This window comes from Thamnophis elegans, chromosome 2, assembly GCF_009769535.1.
Source record: "Thamnophis elegans isolate rThaEle1 chromosome 2, rThaEle1.pri, whole genome shotgun sequence".
Classification (NCBI taxonomy): domain Eukaryota; kingdom Metazoa; phylum Chordata; class Lepidosauria; order Squamata; family Colubridae; genus Thamnophis; species Thamnophis elegans.
Window position 1 is genome coordinate 156,268,363 of NC_045542.1, and position 24,818 is coordinate 156,293,180.

At 48.0% G+C, this 24,818-nt stretch overlaps 1 protein-coding gene across 1 annotated transcript; it reads right to left on the bottom strand.

The window, feature by feature from the left end:
- Positions 1 to 311: 311 nt before the first annotated feature.
- LOC116504757 (zinc finger protein 383-like) lies at positions 312 to 23,497 on the bottom strand. Its single transcript, XM_032211982.1, has 8 exons — positions 22,569 to 23,497; positions 17,775 to 17,859; positions 17,546 to 17,675; positions 15,994 to 16,107; positions 13,452 to 14,138; positions 9,802 to 10,440; positions 4,408 to 4,574; positions 312 to 1,004 (listed from the first exon to the last, which is right to left on the bottom strand). Exons 2-7 carry the CDS (start codon positions 17,847 to 17,849, stop codon positions 4,429 to 4,431), a joined length of 1,791 nt encoding a protein of 596 aa, XP_032067873.1. The 5' UTR covers positions 17,850 to 17,859; positions 22,569 to 23,497; the 3' UTR covers positions 312 to 1,004; positions 4,408 to 4,428.
- Positions 23,498 to 24,818: the final 1,321 nt, after the last annotated feature.

The window sequence follows — 24,818 nt, forward strand, 5'->3', positions numbered from 1 at the left end:
GTGGTCATGTGACTGGGTGGGAGTGGCCAACTCAACGTCACTCATGTCGATGGGCGCTTCGCCTTAGCTGTTACAATCTAATAAGGGTTAACTGGAGAGGCAGTTTCTGTAAGCAGGGCAATAAACATTAGGCTAGAAACAACACCAGAGTGTTTCCTTCCTGCCTTCCTTACAGGATTAGCCCTGTAAAGTGGAAAAAACCAAAATGAGATTTCTTCCAACAACCGGTTCTCTGAACTGCTTAGAAAGTTAACAACCGATTCTCCTAAATAGGTGCGAACCGGCTGAATCCCACCACTGCCCCCCCCCCCAATAATTATCCCTTGTTATAAGACGTGCTCCTGAATTACTCAATTTAAAAAAGAGATCAACATAGAATTCAAAGCATTAATATATTAATTAAGGACACCTTGTGAATGGGACACGAAAAGCAAAAATCATATTCTCCACATTTCTCTTTTTCTCCTGATCACGTTGTTTTTATATTTGTCAGGGAGCGAAGCCGAATGTTAAGTACTTTAACTGCTACCACGCCAAAATTAGGGCACTGCTGGCATGTTTTGTGTCCTTGCTAATTCTGTATATCATAAGCTGGAAATCTGGGGAATGCAGAGACCTGAACAAAAATTTGGAATATATTAGTTTATGCTGGAAAAAAAAAATTGAATTTCTCTATGCCCACTGGCTTTTTTTTGACAATAACAAAATGATATTATTTTATCTGGTTAAAGGCATCCCCTCCGCCTTCAGAGCTGTACAAATTGGATGAGTAAATAGCCATTAATACTAGAGGAGAAAGTAAAACACTTGTTGTTTTTTGAGTTTGTTTTTTAAAATGTTGCATGAGGCCTTGGGACTGTAAGCCCCCCCCCCCCTTTCTCTCCTGGATAAAAAGGTTTTGCACTGGATGCTGTCATCTTTCAGCTGCTGGGCTGTTTGTGCCTGTCATCATCTTCTCCAAAGGCAAAACCAGGAGCTGGAGGAATGATTTTATCTGAAGCTGTCTGGAGGAAAAGAGAAAAAAACAGGTAATCCTCAATTTAGGACCATAATGGAGCCTGCCCATCAGGATTGAAAGTTGATGGTTAAAAAAAAAAAGGTGATCCACGGGACTGACCTGATTTTATGGCTTTATGGCAGTTGTTAAGTGAATGTTCCAGTTGCTAAAGTGAACCAATGGTTCATTATGGACCAGTTTGGCCAAAAACCAGAAGTAAACATCCATTTCAAGCGCAGGAGCACTTAAGACTTATATACCACTCCATAGTGCTTTGTAGAACTCTTTGAGCGGCTTATAAAGTCAGCCTATTGCCCCCCCCCTCAACAATCTGGGCCCTCACTTTACTGACCTCGGGACGACGGAAGGCTGAGTCAACCCTGAGCTAGTGAGAATCAAGCTGCTGGCAGTGGGCAGAGTTAATCTGCAAGGTCACATTCTAACCACCGCGCCATCAGGGCTCCCTAAGGCTGTCATAAAATGCAGTCACAGGACTGCAAGACACTACAAGTGAACATAAATTCAGGCTGGTTGCTGGGGCCTAAAATGCAGGCCCACGCTCATGTGGAATTGATCTGCTATCTTGGGCATTTTACGCCCACCCACGGGCCACATCTGGCCCTTTGGCTGTCCATGTCTGGCCTGTGTGGATTGTTTTTTTTTAAATTTTGAAAGCGACTGCTATTTTTTTTTAAAAAAAATGTGTATGTGTATCAGTGGTGGGTTTCAAAATTTTTTTAGAACCTCTTCTGTAGGTGTGGCCTGCTTTGTGGGAGTGGCTTGCTGGCCATGTGACCGTGTGGGAGTGGCTTGCCAGCCATGTGACCGGCTGGGAGTGGCTTGGCAGTCATATGACTGGGTGGACATGGCCAACTTATAAAATGTGGTGAAACTCACTTAACAATGCTCTTGCTTAACAACCAAAATGTTGTCTCAGAAACTCTGGCATTTGAAGCACGCAACTCTTAAAGCCGTCAAGTTACAAGACCCTTGCATCTCTAACCCTTTAGGAAAAAAACCCCAGGGATGTTCAAACTTGACAGCTTTAAGACTTGTGGACTTCAACTCCCAGAATTCCTCCTCTCGCTCTTCATCTTGATGATGTGTGGACAGGTGGGAGGAGGGAGCTGGAACCGGTTCTAAACAGCACTGTAGATTTGTGGAACCTCTTCTATAGAAGAGGTTAGAACTGGCAGGAACCCACCCCTGGTGTGTATCCATGCATATGTATGCACCTTCACAGACCTATTGGTTTGTCTCTCCACAAAAGTCCCAGTTTGGCATATGGACTCTTAGGAGAATTAATTACCCACTCTGGCTCTCTACCTCATTGCTAAATTTCAGCGCAGGCTTATCTTAACCTTGGATTTGCCCAGACTAAAGTATACCCATCTACAGAGTGGTGCGGTGGCCTAGAGGTGGGGCTGTCGCCTTACAATCAGGAGGCTGTGGGTTCAATCCTAGGTAGAGGTAGATATTTCTCTCTCTTGGCACAATGAGACTGTATCTTCTGTGAACTCTGCATTGGCGATAGGAAACACATCCGGCTAGTAAACACTCCGTTCCAGTCAGTTGCCATGACTCCACTCCGCAAGGGATTATGGGGTCATTAAAAATATCTCCCTCCCTCCCTCCCTCCCTCTCTCTCTCACACACACACACACAAACCACACACACACACGAAGTATAACCCTCTATCTCAAAAGTGCTTTTTTTTCAAGAGGGAACTGGAATTTCTGGCTCTTCTTTGAATATTTCGCTTTGAGAATTTCCCTTCAAGAATTGCAGAGTACAGGAACCAGGAGCACTACCCTGTTGGACACAGATAAATCTCCAAGTGCTTCAGCAACCCTCTAAAAGGATGCAGATGACCCGCTGTCTCCAAGAAATATTAATCCTTCCATTCCTCACTATCCTGTCAAAGCTCGAGAAGTTTCTTGGATGAGAAGCGAAGCGTCTTCAAAGAAAAAAACCAGAAAATCCACTTGCCCTTTGAAAAAAAACACCTTTGGGATAACCATGACCTGGATGACTGGGAATCTCCATAGACATAAAACCATCTACATGCTTCCATCTTTAGCTGTATGAAGGAGCATACAATCAGATGAGTTCCTGCCAGTGTTTTTTTTTTAAAGCTATGGCCCAAATAGAGCTTTTAAATGCACCTTGCAAATATAGGACTTTGCAACACAAGAGACAAAACAGCTTGGTAGATGTCTTTTTCCCTTTCCAGCTTGTAAAAAAACAAAATACCACTCCCTAGAATCCCTTGGGATTGTTTCTACAGCCATAAACTAACTTGTTCAACCTGCACATCCATTTGGCTGCCAGAATTCTCCAGCAAGCTGGGTCATTCATGAGAATTCTGAGAATTACAAATAATAATAAACAAATAATTCCCTCACCCCTGTCAAACCATTCACTAAGGCTGCATTACTGTTACTATTAGTCTTCCCATCCTTCCTATCCACCCATCTCCTCCCACTTATGACTGCAGGATTATAACTTTGTTGGTTGTATCCTTACATTTATACTGATATTCATTGCTTCCTGATTGCTTATTTGTACCCTGTGACTATCATTAAGTGCTGTACCTTGTGATTCTTGACGAATGTATCTTGTCTTTTTATGTACACTGAGAGCAGAGCACCAAAGACAAATTCCTTGTGTGTCCAAACCAGAGGTGGGTTCCTACCAGTTCGCACTTATTCAGTAGAACTGGTTCGTCAAATCTATCAAACCGGTTAGAAGAGGTTCTACCAGTGGACCCGGAAAGCAGGCCACACCTACAGAAGAGGTTCCAAAAATGTTTGAAACCCACAAACTTGACCAATAAACTATTCTATTCTATTCTACTCTATTCTATTCTACTCTATTCTATTCTATGCCATCAAGGTGGAAGCCCGCCATCTTGGAGAAAAAAAGCCACAAAGCCTAAAAGTCACAGAGACTAAAACATATGAAGAACAGTTGCAGGAACTGGGTATGTCTAGTTTAATAGAAAGAAGGACCAGGGGAGACATGATAGCAGTGTTCCAATATCTCAGGGGTTGCCACAAAGAAGAGGGAGTCAAAATATTTTCCAAGGCACCTGAGGGTAGAACAAGAAGCAATGGGTGGAAACTAATCAAGGAGAGAAGCAACTTAGAACTGAGGAGAAATTTCCTGACAGTTAGAACAATTAATCAGTGGAACAGCTTGCCTCCAGAAGTTGTGAATGCCCCATCACAGGAAGTCTTAAAGAAGATGTTGGATAGCCATTTGTCTGAAGTGGTGTAGGGTTTCCTGCCTAGGCAGGGGGTTGGACTAGGAGACCACCAAGGTCCCTTCCAACTCTGCTATTGTATAAATTGTATAAAGCCTAATACGATGGTTTGGGTTTTTACGTGAAGTCCGTCGATCCTACTAACCGGATTCAGTCCTTTTTTTCCTCAAGCATTTCCGCTTTTGAAAACTACCCTGGGCTGTAGGGAACCATCTCTGTCAGAGCTGCGTGGTAACACACCACCGACTTCTCCTGCCCCAAGGTCACTCCGTGATTTATTTTCTGCCAGGCCTTTGGCTGTCACGTGGTCACCTAGCAAGAAAGAACATTCAGATGTTCAAACGTCTTGAAGGGATGGATAGTCTCAACTAAGAACCTATTGTCCATTACAGGTAAGTCCTCGACTTACAACCACAATTGAGCCCAAAATTTACGTGGCTAAGTGAGAAATTTGTTCAGTGGGTCGTGTCCCAAACTTTTCTTGCCATGGTTGTTAAGTGAGTCATTTGCAGTTGTTAAATTAGCAACCCTGGTTGTTAAGTGAACCTGGCTTCCCCATTGACTTTGCTTGACATGTCGCAAAAGGCAATCACATGGCCCCGGGACATTGCAACTGTCATAAATGTGAGTCAGTCGCCAACCGCCTGAATTTTAATCATGTCACCACGGAAATGCTGCAACACTCATAAGTCTGAAACACGGTCATAAGTCACCTTTTTTTAGTGCCCTTGTATCTTTGAATGGTCATTGTTGTAAGTCGAGGACTGCCTCTACTTAAAAGTCAAGCTTCCTATCTGGACTGATGTAATAGAAGGCATGGTGGGTGGCTTTGAGGAAAGAGGAAAAGCGATGTTGCCTAGGATAAGGGTCCCCAACAGTGGTGGGATTCATTTTTTTTTCCTATCGGTTCTGTGGGCGTGGCTTGGTGGGTGTGGCATGGCTTGGTGGGCATGGCAGGGAAAGGTTACTGCAAAATCCTCATTCCCTCCCAATCAGCTGGGACCCAGGAGGCAGGGAATAGATGGGGGCGGGGCCAGCCAGAGGTGGTGTTTCCTGGTTCTCTGAACTACTCAAAATTTCCACTACCAATTCTCCAGAACCTGCTGAATATCACCTCTGGTCCACAACCCACAGACCACAGGGGACCACAGACACGGGAGTGGGTCGGAGCATTACGGTCGTAACGGGGAGGGGCAGATATGGCGGGGACTTTAGGGCTGGCCATTACCGGGGAAGGAGGGATCGCTACGTAATAGAGATCCCTCCTTCCGGCCCTATGAGTCCCACTCCGAGACCAGATGGCGCGAGCAACAAGGACCCTGGTCTCCGGCTGTTGTCGCTAAACGCCAGGTCTGTTGTCCACAAAGCTCCCCTCGTCCGGGACTTAATTTTAGACGAGGGGGCAGACCTGGCGTGTATTACTGAAACCTGGCTGGGCCCGGAGGGAGGAGTCCCCCTCGTAGAAATGTGCCCAGAAGGATTTCAGGTGCTTCATCAGCCGAGAGCTCAGGGAAGGGGTGGGGGTGTGGCTATTGTTATTCGGGAGTCTTTAGTTCCTCGTAGGATCCCTGCTCTGGAGCTTGTCGGGTGTGAGTCCCTGCTGCTGAAGTTGGACCTCAAGGGTCAAGTGGGCCTGCTGTTAACGTACCTGCCTCCCAACTGCGTTGCAGCAGCCCTCCCCTCGCTCCTCGAGTCGGTAGCCGAGCTGGCAGTTGAGTTCCCCAGGCTTATGGTCCTGGGGGACTTCAACTTGCCTACGCTCGGTGAACACTCTGATGGGGCACGGGAGTTCATGGCTTCCATGACAGCCATGGGCTTGACCCAGATAATTCGGGGCCCTACCCACTCAGCGGGTCACACGCTCGACCTCGTATTTCTCTCGGAGCAGTGGAGTTGTGATCTTGGTCTGAGGGGTAATGAGATCATACCCCTGTCGTGGTCAGACCACTGCCTACTGAGGCTTGACTTCCGGAGACCAAACCCCCACTGTAGGGAGGAGGAACCAACCAAGTGGCTCCGCCCCAAGCGACTTATGGACCCCTTGAGGTTCCAGACGGAGCTTGGGGTTATTCCTGACACTCTCGCCCACAATCCGGTAGAAACTCTGGTTGCTGCCTGGCACTCGGCAGCATCGGAGTCCCTTGACCGGATTGCGCCACTATGGCCACTCCGCGGTGGTGGATCCCGGAGGCCTCCTTGGTTCACCGAGGAGCTCCGGGAGAGGAAACGCCGAAGGAGACGCCTAGAGCACCTGTGGAGGTCCGATAGATCCGAATCGAACCGAGCACTTTTAACAACCTGCACCAAGGAATACATCAGGGCACTTAGGGCAACAAAAAGAGCATACATTGCCTCCTTGGTTGCGTCCGCCGAGTCCCGTCCAGCCGCCCTGTTTAGGATAACCCGTTCCCTCTTAAATAAGAGGGATACGGGGGACCCCTTGCAGGGTAGGGCTGAAGACTATGCCCAGTTCTTGGCGGACAAAGTTGCTCGGTTTCGGTCGGATCTGGACTCCACCCTTGCAGATCCAGCCGAGGCACGAGTGGACGACTTGGTAGACCAGCGCTGGGTTGAGTTTCAGGACGTTACCCCCGGGACGTGGACAAGGCCATGAGGGCTGTGAGTGCCTTCACCTGTGTACTGGACTCGTGTCCCTCCTGGCTGGTTGCTAACAGCAGGGAGGTGACACGGAGCTGGATCCACGCGGTCATTACCGCCTCGCTTCGGGAGGGGCACTTCCCCGCCGCACTTAAAACGGCGGTGGTGAGACCCCTCCTGAAGAAACCATCTCTGGATCCAGCTGTACTTAACAACTATCGTCGAGTCTCCAACCTCCCCTTTATTGGGAAGGTTGTTGAGAAGGTGGTGGCCTACCAGCTCCAGCGGTCCTTGGAGGAAGCCGACTACCTGGACCCCTTCCAGTCCGGCTTCAGACCTGGTTACAGCACAGAAACCGCTTTGGTCGCATTGACCGATGATCTCTGGAGAGCCAGGGATGGAGGTCATCCCTCCATCTTGGTTCTTCTTGACCTCTCGGCGGCTTTCGATACCATCGACCATGGTATCCTTCTGCGACGACTGCGGGAGGTGGGGGTGGGAGGCACTGTTCTACAGTGGTTCTCCTCCTACCTCTCGGACAGGTCGCAGTCGGTGTTGGTCGGGGGACAGAGATCGACCATGAGGCCCCTAACATATGGGGTGCCGCAGGGGTCGGTCCTGTCCCCCGTACTATTTAACATCTACATGAAACCGCTGGGAGAGATCATTCGGAGGCACGGGATAAGATACCATCAATATGCGGACGATACACAGTTGTATCTGTCCGCCCCGTGCCAACTCAATGAAGCGGTGGACGTGATGAACCAGGGTCTTGAGGCCGTCAGAGACTGGATGCGGGCTAACAAGCTTGTACTTAACCCAGAAAAGACCGAGTGGCTGTTGTGTTTCCCTCCCAACAATTTGGCTAGCATTCCATCACTCAGGCTGGGGGGCCAAATTTTACACCCCTCAGACAGGGTCCGCAACTTGGGAGTCCTCCTGGATCCACAGCTGACCTTTGATCACCACCTGTCGGCTGTGACCAGGGGGGCATTCGCCCAGGTTCGCCTGGTGCGCCAGTTGCGACCCTACCTGAATCGGGAGGCACTCACAACAGTCACTCGCGCCCTCGTGACCTCTAGGCTGGAATACTGCAACGTGCTCTACATGGGGCTGCCCTTGAAGAGCATCCGGCGACTTCAGCTAGTCCAGAATGCGGCCGCGCGAGTGATTGTGGGTGCACCTCGGTTCACCCACATAACACCTATCCTCCGCGAGCTGCACTGGCTACCTGTTGATCTCCGTGTGCGCTTCAAGGTGCTTCTTACCACCTATAAAGCCCTCCATGGTAGTGGATCTGGGTACTTGGGAGACCGCCTCCTGCCGATTACCTCCTCGAGACCGATTAGATCTCATAGATTAGGCCTCCTCCGAGTGCCATCTGCCAGCCAGTGCCGGCTGGCTACTACGCGGAGGAGAGCCTTTTCAGTGGCAGCTCCGACCCTCTGGAACGAGCTCCCCGTGGGGATTCGTACCCTCACCACCCTTCAGACCTTCCGCGCAGCCCTCAAGAACTGGCTATCCTGCCAGGCCTGGGGGTAGAGATTTGATCTGCCCCCACCCGAATGTTGGATGAATGTTGTTTACTTTTTAATTATATGTTATGTTATATGTTATTGTCTGTATCCCCCTCCCTATGAGTTGTTAGCCGCCCTGAGTCCCCTCAGGGAAAAGGGCAGCCTATAAATAAACCTATTCAATTCAATTCTATTCAATTCAACCCCCAGTCTATGGAATGGCACCGGGCCACAGCGTGCCAGAAACCGGGCTGTGCAAACAAGCGAAGCCCCATCCACGGGATACAGACAGACAGCACAAGAAAACACCCCCCCTCCGGCCCATGGACAAACTTTTCTCCACAGAACCAGTTCCTGGTGCCCAAAAGGTTGGGGCCTCTGAACTAGGAAGGATTCAGATAAGAGGGGCAAAATCGCTATTGATCTGAGAATAAAATTAAGGAAGGACCCCGCTCGAATGGAACAAGAGGTGGGAAGTTTGTACTTTCAGACTCACAAAATTCTATTAATGTAGCCTCACAGTGAAGTAGATCAGAGGTCCCCAACCCCCCAGTGTGCAGACCGGTTCCAGTCCGCAGCATGCTAGTAACTGGGCCATGCAAACAAGCGAAGGCCCATCCACGGGATGCAGGAAGCACAAAAAACACATCCTCCCCACCACTTCAGTCCATGAAAAAAACTCTCTCCATGGAACCAGTCCCTGGTGCCCAAAAGGTTGGGGGCCTCTGAAGTAGATTTAGCTCATCTGGTTGTGTTTCCTGTCTGGTTTAGCTGGGAAGACCAATAGCTACCTTGAAGGACTAACACAAGGTGGGTGGGTCAAACTGGATTTTTTTGTAGGCTGGATCAGCATTGTAGCTCTCTGCAGGTCAGTAGGGGTAGATGGAGGGGGAGATGGGATGGACACCTCCTGCAGCACTTTACCAGCCAAAACGGGGCATTAGGGGGCGCACACGCCCCCCCCACCTCATTTTCCACCTCCCCGGCCTCCAGCAGCACTCTGCCACTGTGGTGAAATTCAATTTTTTTTCAACTGGTTCTGTGGGCGTGGCTTGGTGGGTGTGGCAGGGAAGGATACTGCAAAATCTCCATTTCCACCCCAATCTGGGGTCAGCCAGAGGTGGTATTTGCCAGTTCTACCCGAACTACTCAAAATTTCCGCTACTTGTTTTCCAGAATCTGTCAGATGGACTTCCAAGGCCCCCCTGTGGCCCGTTTTCGGCCTCCCCAGTCTCCAGCAGCACTCTGCAGGCGAAAAGCAAGCTGCACAGAGTCCTCTGGATGCCATTTTAGCCGGCAGGGGCACAGTGGGCTGGTCCTTTGATATTTCCAGGTCAGCCTTCTGGCCCAGATTTAAGCACCCCACTGGCCAGATCTGGCCCACAGGCCTTGAGTTTGACATCCCTGGATTAACACCAGCTTACCTGGTTGGTTCTCCTCCTGATGCTCTGGGAAGGAAGAGCTGTCATAAAGGGTGTCCCTGCTGTCGAAGTATCTGTAGGTGTTCTCTCCCAGGTGGACCCTCTGGTGTTTGGTCAGGTAGGGCCTCCAGCGGAAGCTCTCCCCGCACTGGAGGCACTTGTACGGCTTCTCCCCGGTGTGGATCCTCAGGTGCTCCGTCAGGGTGGAGCGCCGGTTGAAGCTCCGCCCACACCGGGGGCACTCGTAGGGCTTCTCGCCCGTGTGGATGCGCAGGTGGGCATTGAGGTGCGTGCTCTGGAAGAACCGCTTCCCACAGGCCAGGCACTCGAAAGGCTTCTCCCCCGTGTGGGTCCTGCGGTGCTTCACCAACTCGAATTTATACTGGAAGGCTTTTCCGCAGTCGTGGCACACGTGCTTCTTCTCGACCTGAATGATCTTGATTTGGCTGATGTCGGTGACGTCGTTCCCACCAAGGAGTGGCTCCGATTCAGTCTTTATGGGCCACCTGAGCGGCTGCCCACCTGAGCCTTGCCTGAGCCCACAGATCTCAGGGTTGGGCTTCACCCCACTGCAGGGTTTCGACAAGATAGAGGCAGTACATAGGGACTCGGCTTCAGGGGCGCCACTCTCAATGGTGTCACCTGCTGGAGGAAAGGGGAAGAGCAAGGCGGAGACAGCAGCTGATTTAAATGTATTTATATCACAAGGTATCTATTCCTACCCCAAGGGTTTTTCCTTTAACTCTTTTTAGGTATCTAAAGATGTATATTTTAGCTATTTTTATTTTATTTATCTGATTTATATGGTATTGTATTGTGTTGTACTGTACTATTTTATTTTATTTATTTTATTTATTTTATTATTTTATTTATTATTTTATTTATTATTTTATTTATTTTATATATTTTATTTTATATATTTTATTTTATATATTTTATTTTATAAATTTTATTTTATTATTTTATTATTTTATTATTTTATTATTTTATTATTTTATTATTTTATTATTTTATTATTTTATTATTTTATTATTTTATTATTTTATTATTTTATTATTTTATTATTTTATTATTTTATTATTTTATTATTTTATTATTTTATTTATTTTCATTTTATTATTTTATTATTACTTTATTTTATTTTATTTTATTATTTTATTTATTTTATTTATTATTTTATTTATTTTATTTATTTTATTTATTTTATTTATTTTATTTATTTTATTTATTTTATCCACACACACGAATAGTGAATGGCACAACCAAGTAGCTGGCATTGAACACTGAGGGCTTATGCACCGGAGACAAATTCCTTGTGTGTCCAATCATACTTGGCGAATAAAGAATCCTGTTGTGTACAGGAACATCTGCACAGTGTATAGCCTAGATCCTCACAAGTCCAGATGGGAGATTCTATAGAAGGTCATGGAGAATAACAGCGCCAAGACCCTTTGGGATTTCCAGATGCAGATGGACAAGCAGATGCAAGCAATCAACCTGTCACCGGGTAGTAGCCAAGGAGCAGAAGACAGAGGTGTCAAGGGACAACAACATCAGGCAGAAGAAGCCTAAAAAATTCTATCAGGCCCTGAAGGAGGAACTAGAGAGGATGTGGAAAGTGGAAGCCAAAGTGGTCCCAGTAATGGCAGGAGAAATTGGGGCAGCGACTTCTAAACTGGGAGATCTAACTGATCCCAGAATAACATCAGAGCTGTCTGACCAGTAGAGGGCAGTGTTGAGATAACAGTTGGGATAATAGAAGAACAAACTCATCAAGACAAGATTCAGGAGTCCATCTGCATTTAAAAGACAAAGGCTTTTGAAGACAGCAAAGTCTACATTTTGGACAGAGAGGACCGCTAGTTTGAAAAAGGGGTCAGAGAGTCCATCTATGTCAAAATTGAACAACCCTCTCTCAACAGAGGGGGAGGGATACGGCATCATCTATCTCCAGTCTATAACACAGTCCTTTCAACAGTTTCAAGAACCTATTTGCACCACTCAGATGTCCCTAAGGACACCTCCAGGCGCTCTCAACGACTCTCTGAAAGGATGCAAATGACCAGCTGTCTGCAAGGAATATAAATCCTTCCATTCTCCACAATCCAGTCAGAGCTGAAGAAGCTGCTTGGATGAGAAGCAAAACATCTTCAAAGAAAAACAAGAAAGTCTAGTTGCCTCTTGAAAAAAAACAGCACCTTTGGGACAACCATGACCTGGATGACTGAGAATCTCCACACATCCTTAGTTCTAGGTTGCTTTTCTCCTTGATTAGTTTCCACCCATTGCTTCTCGTCCTGACTTCAGGTGATTTTGGAGAACAGCTTGACTCCCTCTTCTTTGTGGCGGTTCCACCACAAAACCGCGTTCGCCTAAAGGGCGCTCGACGAAACCGCGTAGCTGACGTCATAACAGCGCGACAACAGCGCGGAGAAAAAAGCACGCTGTAAACACTAAACCTAAAATTAACCCCTAAACCTAAACCTAACCCCCCTAAACCTAATCCTAAACCTAACCCTAACCCTTAACCTAACCCTAAACCTAACCCTTAACCTAACTCTAACCCTTAACCTAACCCTAAACCTAACCCTTAACCTAACGCTAAACCTAACCCTAACCCTTAACCTAACCCTAACCCTTAACCTAACCCTAAACCTAAACCTAACCCTAACCCTTAATCTAACCCTTAACCTAACCCTAAACCTAACCCTAAACCTAACCCTAAACCTAACCCTTACCTTAACTTGAATCAGCTTGCTTTCAAAGCGCTATTTAAAGCGCCCTTCTTTCTCCGCGCTCGCTGTTGTCGCCCTGTTGATGACGTCAGCGACGCGGTTTAATCGGGCGCGCTTTAGTCGAGCGCGGTTTTGTCGTGCCACGCTTTGTGGCAGCCCCTGAGAAAAATCTAATCTACCTGTTGCTTTTGAAATGTGGTGTTGGAGAAGGCTCCCGAGAGTCCCCTTGGACTGCAAGGAGATCAAATCAATCCATTCTAAAGGAAATCAACCTTGAATGTTGTTTAGGAGGACAGATAATGAAGCTGAGGCTCAAATGCTTTGGCCACCTAATGAGGAGAGAGGACACATTGAAAAAAAAATCTAATGTTGGGAAAGATTGAAGGCACAAGGAGAAGGGGACGGCAGAGGATGATATGTTTAGACAGTGTCATCAATGCGATGAACACGAATTTGGACAGACTCCAGGAGACTGTGGAGGGCAAGGGGGCTGGCAAGCTATGGTCCATGGAGTAGCGAAGAGCCGGACACAATTTAGCGACTGAACCAGGGGTGAAATCTACTTACCTTCGCTACCGGTTTGCAAATGTGAGCGCACGGGCCATCTCCACGCATGCGCAGGACCTTCCGTGCATGCAGAGCATCAAAGATGGACGTGATAATGCCTGCAAAGGTTAAGTAGAACAGCGGGGGGCGGGGGGGAATCCGCTGTGCCACATGACTTAGATTAGGATTTCCTGCTTTCTAGCTAATATAAATTGCATGTCACAGCTGATTGTTGGAAATACGGATTTGCCCGAACCGGTAGCATTCTTTTTACTACCGGTTCGGGCGAACTGGTCCGAACTGGTAGCATTTCACCCCTGGACTGAACAACAACAAGAAATCTATAAAATCAGAGAATAAAACCAGACTTGCCTGTTAGTCTTCCCAGAGGCTCAGGATGGGCTGAGACATCAAAGATGGCTTCTCTCTTGTTGAGGCCTCTGTAGACCGCATTGCCCAGGTGGACCCTCTGGTGCTTGGTCAGGTAGGGCCTCCAGCGGAAGCTCTCCCCGCACTGGAGGCACTTGTACGGCTTCTCCCCGGTGTGGATCCTCAAGTGCTCCGTCAGGGTGGAGCGCCGGTTGAAGCTCCGCCCACACCGGGGGCACTCGTAGGGCTTCTCGCCCGTGTGGATGCGCCGGTGGGCACTTAGGTGGGAGCTCTGGATGAAGCGCTTGCCGCAAGCCAGGCACTCGTAAGGCTTCTCCCCTGTGTGGGTCCGCCAGTGCAGCAAGAATTCCGATTTGCAGTGAAACCACCGGTCGCATTCCGGGCACATGAGCTTTTTCCGGCCCACGTGGAACATGGAGTGCTTGGAATTGGCTGCCCTTATGTGCCTGGAGGGCTCCCGCCAGATGTGCCCGGCTTGCAGCTCCCACTGTCTCTGCAGGCCACACCGGGCTTCTGAAGCTAAGGAAGGGTTCTCTGGGGGTGCCCTCAGCAAAGCCCACGGGGGATCTTCTGGATCCAAGATTTCAGGTTCTGTGATCTCTTCCTTGATCTCCCTCATGATCACCCCGCTTGCTGGCATAGTGGTAGAAGTCAAAGCAAAGTTGTTTCCTGAGAAAAAGAAAGGGAATCAGCTAAAGGACAAGGAGGGGAAAAAGTTCTCTCTCTGATTCCCCACTGTAGAGTAATTAGGCTCAATAGTGTGTAGTTTTGGGGTACCATCAGGGGGTGGTATACACTTACCTTCCCTCACAAAGGTGAGCACCCATGCGCAGCCTTCCACCACCTCTGTGCATGCACTTTTGGCGAAAAAAGGGCCTAAATGGGATGCCATAGAACCAGAGTGGGTGGGCGGGGCCATCCGCGATTTCCGCTACCGGTTCGGGCAAACTGGTCTGAACCGGTAGAATACCACCTCTGGTACCATCTCTGAATTACAATTACAATTACAAAAGACCTTTGATCACATAACCTTGGCTGCCATCTTGGTTCCCCCCCCAACACCTATACACATTTGTGGACATCCCCGAACAAATGATAAAGGAAAATAGAGAAACGACAGTCTGACCTGAGGGGTCCTTGATATTTTCTCTGAGCTTGGTTGTTTTCTTGCAGACGTTTCATTACCCAAACTAGACAACATCATCAGTGCTAGTAAGGGATGGGGTTTGATCTCAGTTTATTTCCTGACAGCTTGCCTTGTCAGTGTTGGTGCTGGTGGCCTTGGAGTTTGTTTGTTTGGGCTGTTTACTCTTAGCTTGTTTTGCAATTCCTTGAATGTGGGTAGTGTTTAGTTCTTGATTATTGTTCTGATGTTTTTGTTCCTTTTTTGTTCATTGATTATCTCTTTTGCACAGCATGTAGATGTTGTTTATGTCTGTCTGTCTATGATGGCCAATTTGTCAGAGTGGCAATCTTCCAGGAATTGTTTAGAGTTTTTGGACTTGGTTTAGTTTAGCATGATTTCAATAGTTTCCACTTTGAAACTATGATTATGTTTGTCCACATGTTGTGAAATTAAAGAGTTTGCATCATGTCTTCTGACTATTAGTTGGCATTGATGGATACACATATGGGTGAATTCCTGAAAGGCTGGCACTCTGACAAATTGCCCATCGAGAGACACATAAACATAAACAATATATATAAGGCAAATATTATATATAAGGCAAATACCACTCACTCATCACAAAATATCCAGAATTGTAAAGCCTACAAACTTGAAATTTGGCACATATGTTCCTCTTGGCTTCTAGGTGCTCGCTAATAAAGGATTTTTTGATATGATCATCAGATCATTAGTATTTCTTGTATGGTAATTAACACACTCTGATGCTAAGGAGTTCTACTCCCCCTACCCACCTCAAAAGAATTCTGTTCCAACTGCCAGTTGTCTCGCATTCCGTTACCTCAGTTTAAACTGACGGACGTTCCACTCGTTTACTCAGGAGCGGTCTGGGGCTCCTTACAGTACTAAACGTCGGTACCTCACCAAAATGTCTATGCCTTTCACCTATGGAACTGCCTCCGGACTCAAGGCGGTGGGAATGGTATTCCCTTAAGTGTTTCAATCACCAACTACCACTGAGCCAACGGATTGTGTACCGAATTTCTCCTGCATAGCCCGATCACATAGTTTTGTCGTGAAGCACAGGTATTTAGCTAGTATCTACATATGTGCAAAAGAGACCATTAACAATGGACCAAGCTGGAGACAAGGAATCAATCGGGAACCAGTTTTCTTGGACATCTGAGATATGGACCAACCAGAGACCAGTGGGCCAGCTTCATATAAAAGAGCCTAGTCAGCTCAGATCAGTTGTGTATGGGCTGCCAAGCGGCATACCACAAAGCAGTTCACTTGGCCTCCGAAGATGCTATCGGTGGAACATCAGGACAACAGAATATTAGACCACAGCCATTTAGCCCCAAAGCTCATCTCTGTTTCACACTCTTTCTCTCTCACCTTCATAAAGGTTAAGGGGGATTTTTTTCTCTTCTGAAGCTGCTTGGGCAGGGATCCATGGCTCTTCTCCCCGTTCCAGACGACAGATCAGCTCGGGCTTGGGGATTGCAACAGCTGCATTGTGCGCACACACACAAGCGTACACAAAAGAGGGAGAAAATGATGACATCAGTTAAATGCATGGTCTCTCCTTGATGTGTTTCTATCCATTGTTTCTTGTCCTGCCTTCTGATGCTTTGAAAAATAAATAGACCCCCTTCCATTTATTTCTGACAGCCTTTCAAACACTGGAATACTATCATGTCCCTCTCTAGTCCTTCTTTCTCTAGACTAGCCAAACCCAAATTTTGCAACCGTTCTTCGTATGTTTTAGTCTCCAAGCCTTTCATCGTCTTAATTGCTCTTTTCTGCACTTTTTCCAATGTCTCAACATCTTTTTTGTAATAAGGTGCAGTGGTGGGTTTCAATTTTTTTTAGAACCTCTTCTGTAGGTGTGACCTGCTTTGTGGGAGTGGCTTGCCGGCCATGTGACCAGGTGGGAGTGGCTTGCCAGCCATGTGACTGGGTGGGCATGGCCAACTTGTAAAATGTGGTGAAACTCACTTAACAACGCTCTTGCTTAGCAACCAAAATGTTGGCTCAGAAACTGTGGTATTTGAAGCACGCAAGCCTTAAAGCTGTCAAGTTACAAGACCCTTGCACCCCTAACCCTTTAGAAAAAAAACCCCAAGGGTGTTCAAACTTGACAGCTTTAAGACTTATGGACTTCAACTTCCAGAATTCCTCCTCTCGCTCTTCATCTTGATGATGTGCGGACGGGCGGGGCGGGGGGAGGGAGCTGGAACTGGTTCTAAACGGCACTGTAGATTTGTGGAACTTCTTCTATAGAGGAGGCTTTATAAAGCAGTAGTGGGAGACTTAAATCAAGACTACCTATAAAAGTACAGCTGGCAGGACGATTGCTTCACACCCTTCATTTGCACCACACTAAGTAGAATTAAAAGACGTTTGCTCCTGGGGAGGAAAGCTATGGCAAACCTAGAGAGCATACTAAAAAGCAGAGACATCACCCTGCCAACAAAAGTGCGTAGAGTCAAGGCTATGGTTTCCCCAGTTGCAATGTATGGCTGTGAAAATTGGACCATAAGAAAGGCTTAGCACCGAAGAATTGAGGCCTTTGAACTCTGGTGCTGGAGAAGACTCCTGCGAGTCCCTTGGACCGCAAGGCAATCAAACCGGTCAGTCCTAGAGGAGATCAACCCTGACTGCTCTTTAGAAGGCCAGATCCTGAAGAGGAAACTCAAATACTTTGGCCACCTAATGAGAAGGAAGGACTCACTGGAGAAGAGCCTGATGGTGGGAGAGATTGAGGGCAAAAGAAGAAGGGGACCACTGGATGGAGTCACTGAAGCAGAAGGCGTGAGCTTAAATGGACTCCAGAGAATGGTAGAGGACAGGAAGGCCTGGAGGAACGTTGTCCATGGGGTCGAGATGGGTCGGACACGATTTCACAACTAACAACAAAGTAAACCGGGGGGGGGGGGATTTTTACCTAGTGAAGCCACAGTCTCATAGTTTTCTTGCATGACATCCCAGTACAGGTCTCTTTGCTCTGCATCCAGGAGTGTCCACTCTACCTCTGTAAAATACACAGCTACTTCTTCAAATGAGAACGGTGGCGCCTGCAAGGAAGACAGAAAAGATCAGGAAAAATGGTTCCCCTTGGGAGCTTCATTTTATTAAGCGCGACGTATTTCGGTTTCCCCCAACCCCTCTGCTACCTGAAAAGGTTCCGTGGTCACCATCTCTCTTCCTCCTGGAGGAGGGAAAGTTCCAAAGACAAACACACACATCATTTTGCCAAATCTGTCAGGGAGAAAACGGGAGGTGAGATGGGGTGCCATGGTGGAGGGGTCCTCCTATTCTTTGAAAAACCAGTCAGTTGCTCTCTTCGTTAGATACACAATAGAATACAATACAATAGCAGAGTCAGAAGGGACCTTGGAGGTCTTCTAGTCCAACCCCCTGCCTAGGCCGGAAACCCTATACTGTTTCAGATAAATGGCTATCCAGCATCTTCCTAAAGACTTCCAGTGTTGGGGCAGTCACACCTTCTGGGGGCAAGCTGTTCCACTGATTAATTGTTCTAACTGTCAGGAAATTTCTCCTCAGTTCTAAGATGCTTCTCTCCTTGATTAGTTTCCACCCATTGCTTCTTGTTCTACCCTCAGGTACCTTGGAGAATAGTTTGACTCCCTCATCTTTGTGGCAACCCCTGAGATATTGGAAGATTGCTATCATGTCTCCCCTAGTCCTTCTTTTCATTAAACTAGATATACCCAGTTGCTGCAACCGTTCTTCATATGTTTTAGTCTCCAGTCCCCTAATCATTTTTGTTGCTCTTCTCTGCACTCTTTCTAGAGTCTCCACATCTTTTCTACATCGTGGTGACCAAAACTGGATGCAGTATTCCAAGTGTGGCCTTACCAAGGCATTATAAAGTGGTATTAACACTTCACGTGATTCTATCCCTCTGTTTATGCAGCCTAGAACTGTGTTGGCTTTTTTGGCAGCTGCTAAAAACACACCAACATGTATAAAGACCATCTGATTCAGACAAATTTCAGCCCACCAGCCTTTAGACTCCTATTGCAGTTACAGGGAGGGGGAAAAAGAAACTTTAACCAGGGTTAAAGTCTGCTCAACCAGGATAAACTCTCTTTATTTTACAAAATTCGGAATGGGACTCTGGAATGAAGGGACCCTGGAATGAAGTGCAGGTAGTCCTCGACTTACCGCAACGTTTTTAGTGACTTTCGAAGTTACAACGGCATTGAAGCAAGAAGCAATGGGTGGGAACTAATCAAGGAGAGAAGCAACTTAGAACTGAGGAGAAATTCCCTGACAGTTAGAACAATTAATCAATGGAACAGCTTCCCTCCAGAAGTTGTGAATTCCCCAACACTGGAAATCTTTAAGAAGATGCTGGATAGCCATTTCTCTGAAGTGGTGTATGGCCATTATGGGGAACCTATGGCACGTCGGCATGGCAGCTCTCAGGCCAGCTGATTTTTGGCCATCCAGAGGGCTGGAGGAGGCCGTTTTCGCCCTCACCAGGCTTCAAGAAACTGGCAAACCAGGTAGTTTGGGAACTTCCGGTTGAGAGGGAAAGATGAGAGGCTCAAGAGGGTAGCTTTTAATCAGGTAACACAATAGAGTCTTGATGGCGAACCTCTGGCACATATGCCAGCTGATATTCGGCTGTCCATAGGACCGGGAAAGGCCCTTTTTTACCCACCCCACCCCCCCGGCTTCAGGAAGGCCTCCAGAGCCTAGGGAGGGCGAAAAATCCCCCCTGCACGTGGGGGAGTCGTGCACGCGTGTACCGGTGGACTTCAGGGGTGGGTTTCTGCCAGTTCTAACCTCTTCTATAGAAGAGGTTCCACAAATCTACAGTGCCGTTTAGAACCGGTTCCAGCTCCCTCCCCCCACCCGTCCGCACATCATCAACATGAAGAGCGAGAGGAGGGATTCTGGGAGTTGAAGTCCACAAGTCTTAAAGCTGTCAGGTTTGAACACCCCTGGGGTTTTTTTTCTTTAAAGGGTTAGGGGTGCAAGGATCTTGTAATTTGACCCCTTTAAGACTTGGGTGCTTCAAATGCCAGAGTTCCTGAGCCAACATTTTGGTTGCCAAGCAAGAGCGTTGTTAAGTGAGTTTCACCACATTTTACAAGTTGGCCACGCCCACCCAGTCACATGGCTGGCAAGCCACTCCCAGCCGATCACATGGCCAGCAAGCCACTCCCACCCGGTCACATGGCTGGCAAGCCACTCCCACAAAGCAGGACACACCTACAGAAGAGGTTCTAAAAAAATTTGAAACCCACCACTGGTGGGTGGGCACGCGTGATTGCATGCGCATGTACAATTTTGGCACACCTTTAGAAAAAGATTAGCCATCTCTGGTGTAGGGGTTCCTGCCTCAGCAGGAGGTTGGACTAGAAGACCTCCAAGGTCCCTTCCAGCTCTATTCTATTCTGAAGGAAGTGACTTATGATCGTATTTCACGCCGTTGCGGCAATCCCCATGGTCACATGATCAAAACTGAAATGCTTGGCAACTGACTCTTATTTATGATGACTGTAGTGTCCTGGGGCCGTGTGATCACTTTTTGCGACCTTCTGACCAGCAAAGTCAACCAGGAAGCCAGATTCACTTAACAACTTAACAACGAGACAGAAAGTTCGTAAAATGGGGCAAAACTCATTTAATAAATGTCTCACTTAGCAACATAAATTTTGCCTCCATTGTGGTCGTTAAGTCAAGGTTTACTTGAATAAGGGGAGCCATATCAGGGATATAATGGTAGCCTTCTAAATCATTGTTTCCCAACTTGGCAACTTTAAGACAAGTGGAGTTCAACCCCCAGAATTCCCTAGGCAGCATGTTGCCTGGGGAATTTTGGGAATTGAAGTCCACACATCTTAAAGTTGTTGAGGTTGACAAACACTGCTTAGATCAGGGGTGCCAAACTCGATTTCATTGAGGGCCACATCAGAGTTATGTTTAATCTTGGGGGTGGGGTGTGTGTGGCCAGGGTGGCCATGGCCAGCTTGACATCACTCATGTTGGGAGCGCCTGTAGTAGCTCGAGCGCTCTGCCAGCGAAAATGGGCTCCCGATCTGTTTTCGGCTGCGACTGTCACCTGCAAGTCTCTGCCTGCGAAAATGGAGCTTGGGAGGGCTGCGTTCGGCCCTCTTGCGCTCCATTTTTGCTGGCAAGGGCACTGTGGGTCGGCCCTTCGCTGTTTCCAGGGTGGCCCCGCAGGCTAGATCTGGCCCATGGGCCTTAAATTTGACACCCCTGGCTTAGATCAATACTGCAAACTATTTCAGTGATGTCTGTTTCCTGATCTGGCTTACCTTGAAGGTCGATGAACAATTTACAGTTTTGATGCTCGCCCCCCACTCTTTGACTGGCCTGAAACCGCATGCTTCACCCGCTTTAAAAACAGTCTGCATTCGTACAAATGTTTGGTGAGTTACATTTCTCGGTCTGCTTTGGCAAACCTGTCCCATTTGCTTAGTTCTATGTATTGTGCAAATCCAGGAAAAGATTTTACACAATTCTGGAGTTGCGTCGTTGTTCACTTTTCAATGTACTTATTTTTTTATTCCCTATGTGTTCAGTATGCAAAGGCAGCAACCCAAACTCTTCCAAACAGGCTGCTTTTTTAACAGAGTTAACAGTAATAGAGTTGGAAGGGTCCTTGGAGGTCATCTAGCCCAACCCCCTGCTTACGCAGGAGACATGTACTAGGGATTCGAACCGCCAAATTGCCGACCTTTCTGATCGACAAGCTCAGTGTCTTAGTCACTGAGCAAGAAACCCTTCCAATTCTACTATGAATTATGGACTAAAACGTGTGGTTGAATATCTGAGATATGAGGAGCCCGACAAAGAAAGTATAAGGATGGGAGAGTCTCCGAATTTTAATCACATGACCACAGGGATGCTGCGACGGTCGTAAGTGTGAAAAAATGGTCGTAAGTCACTTTTTTTCCAGTGCTGTTTTAACTTCGAACAGTCACCCAATGAACTGGGGACTACCTGTATAAGATGAACTCCAAGGGCATCTAAGGCAGCTTTTCTCAGTCTCAACAACTTAAGTTGTGTGAACTCCCAGAATTCCCCAATGTAGCTCAGATTTAGCAGATTTAACAAAGTTGGAAGGGACTTCATAGGTCATCTAGTCCAACCCTTGGCTCAAGCAGGAGACCCTACACCATTTCGGACAAATGGCAGTCTAATCTCTTCTTGAAAGTCTCAGGTGAGGACCCCCCCCCCCAAACCTCCGAAGGCAACTTCTGTTCCATTGATTGATTGTTCCTACTGTCAACACATTCCTCCTTGTGAATCTCTCCTTGGTCAGTTTCCATCCATTATTCCTTGTGTGGCCTTCAGGGGCTTTGGGAAATAGTTTGACCACCTTCTCTCTGTGGCAGCCCCTGAAATATTGGAAGACTGCTATTTATGCCTCCCCTGGTCCTTCTCTTCACTAGACTAGCCATGCCCAGGTCTTGCAAACGTTCTTCATATGTTTTAGTCTCCAGTCCTTTAATCAATAGCAGTAGACTTATAGACTTATATACCGCTTCATAGGCCTTTCAGGCCTCTCTAAGCGGTTTACAGAGAGTCAGCATATTGCCCCCAACAATCTGGGTCCTCATTTTACCCACCTCGGAAGGATGGAAGGCTGAGTCAACCCTGAGCCGGTGAGATTTGAACCGCTGACCTGCTGATCTAGCAGTAGCCTGCAGTGCTGCATTTAACCACTGCGCCACCTTGGCTCTAATCATCCTGGTTGCTCTTCTCTGCACTTTTTCTAGAGTCTAAACATCTTTTTTTATAGTGTGGTGGCTACCGACATCCAGAACTCTCCCCTGGGAGGAAGGGTGGGATGCCTTAACCATCTAACCTGCTTTTGTTTATTTTATTGTTAAAATCCATTCTTTCCTTGGAAAAGGCAGGTGGGAAAGAGAGGTGCATGCAACAGAAGCAAGACCGTCGGTTACCTTTTGTCAGATCCAACGCCTCTTTTCTGCTCCCCTCAAAAGGATGGAGGATGCCTCGTCTGGGTGGATGGAGGGGAAGAATCATAAGATCTCAGAGCTGGAGGGGACCTCAAAGGTCTTCTAGTCCAACCCCCTGCTCCAATTCGAAGAACAGAGGCTGGAGAGGGGGGGGGGGTCGCAATTGAACCTCCCACCCGCCACCCCGGCGCTGCTCGGTCGTCTCGTTCAGACCGACCGCCAAAGCCTCCACCGAAGGCGCGGACTCTTCGGCTCCATAGACGCCGCGGACCGGATCTCGCAGCCTCGGCCTCGAGGAAGACCAGCCCCTCTGAGGTCGCCGAGCGGGGGAGCGAGGGAGAAGGAAGAGAGGCGGAAAAGAGGAGCTTCGTTCGGGAGGGCCTCGGCCAGCCGAGGAACCGGAGCCATCTGCTGGCCGCGCCGGTTTGCCGGGAGGGAGAAGCAACCGGCGGGCGCACGGGAGAGCCCCTTACGCGCGCTCCAAAGTGGAGAGGAAGGGATCCCCAAGCCCAGCATCCCCAGCCAGCTGGCCAATCGGGGATGGTGGGAGTTGCGGCTGAACTGCCGGGTCTGGAGGGTGCTAGCTAGCTGAGGCCCGGGGCTGGTGGCTGGCTTACGATCTCCAACCTGGCGCCCTTCCCTTTCCAGCAGAGCCAGGTGGAAGGTGCGGGTTGGCAAGCAGGCATAGAGGTCGGGGATCACGGGAGCGACTCTGATCAGAGGCGGCTTGGAAGAAGGAAGCCAGAGGCTCCATACGGGTGGGTCCTCAAAGCACCACCGCAACTGAGCGCAACATTTCCGTGCTAAAAGTAAGACAGTTATTAAGTGAGTTTTGCCCCATTTTTACGACCTCTCCTGCCACAGTGAATCTGCAGTTGTTGTTACCTACACACGGGAATCTGGCTTCCCCGTTGGCTTTGCTTGTCAGAAAGTCACGAATATGGTCACATGACCCTGGGACTCTGCCACCTTCATTAAGTAATGCCAATTTACAAGTGCCCATCACATGACCATGGGGATGCTGCAAAGGTTGTAAGTGTGAAAAATGGCCATAAGTCATTTCTTTGGTCACTAAACAAATGAAGTTGAGGACTCTCTGTCTGTCTCTTTGTCTCTCTCTCATCTATCTGTCTGCCTGCCTGCCTGCCTGCCTGCCTGCCTACCTGCCTACCTACCTACCTATTTGTCTATCTGTCCGTCTGTCTGTCCGTCTGTTTGTCTATCATCATCTATCATCTAGCTATCACATGGCACTTTCTTGGTGTTCCTCAACTCCCAGAATTCTCCAGCCAGCAAGCCAACTTGAAGTTGGGCGGGGGGGGGGCAGTTGAAGTTCCTCCATTGTAAGCAGGGTTGGGTTCCTGCCAGTTCTAACTTCTTCTATAGAAGAGGTTCCACAAATCTACAGTGCAGTTTAGAACTGGTTCCAGCTCCCTCCCCATCACCCATCCGCACATCATCAAGATGAAGAGCGAGAGGAGGAACTCTGGGAGTTGAAGTCCACAAGTCTTAAAGCTGTCAAGTTTGAACACCCCTGGGGTTTTTTCTCTCTAAAGGGTTAGCGGTGCAAGGGGCTTGTAACTTGACAGCTTTAAGATTTGCGTGCTTCAAATGCCAGAGTTTCTGAGCCAACATTTTGGTTGCTAAGCAAGAACGTTGTTAAGTGAGTTTCACCACATTTTACAGGTTGCCCACTCCCACCCGGTCACATAGCTGGCAAGCCACTCCCACAAAGCAGGCCACACCTACAGAAGAGGTTCTAAAAAAGTTTGAAACCCACCACTGATCGTAAGGTCACCTAAGTTGAGAAACAGTGTAAATGTACCCCAGATTTTATGAACAGCAAGGAGCTAGAACAATGTTGGCGAACCTTTTGAGTGCCCAAACTGGAACGCGCATGCATGCATACTGAAGCGCTGGAAACCCGAAGACCAGCTGGCTGGTGCGCATGCATGCGTTGGCCATCTGGTTTTTGGTTCCCGGCACATGCATGCATACCAGCCAGCTGGTCTTCACACGTGCATGTCTGTTTTTTGGGCGTTTTCAGGCAGTTTTCCGGTGTTCTGGTGCCTGTGAAGACCAGCTGGTGCACGCTGGAAAACAGAAGAGCAGCTGGCGATGGTGCATGTGCCCACAGAGAGGGCTCTGCATGCCATCTCTGGCACATGTGCCATAGGTTTGCTACCATGGAGCTAGAACATCAGCTGCCTCCCGCATCTGTCCATGTCAAAG

Excerpts from the sequence above, each read along its gene's own strand:
- LOC116504757 (XM_032211982.1), bottom strand. The coding sequence starts at position 17,849 with ATGATGTGTGTGTTTGTCTTTGGAACTTTCCCTCCTCCAGGAGGAAGA. Across the intron at positions 16,108-17,545 it reads TGAGACTGTGGCTTCACTAG|CTGTTGCAATCCCCAAGCCC; the intron begins GTAAAAATCCCC and ends CGCACAATGCAG. Across the intron at positions 4,575-9,801 it reads TCAGGAGGAGAACCAACCAG|GTGACCACGTGACAGCCAAA; the intron begins GTAAGCTGGTGT and ends CTTTCTTGCTAG.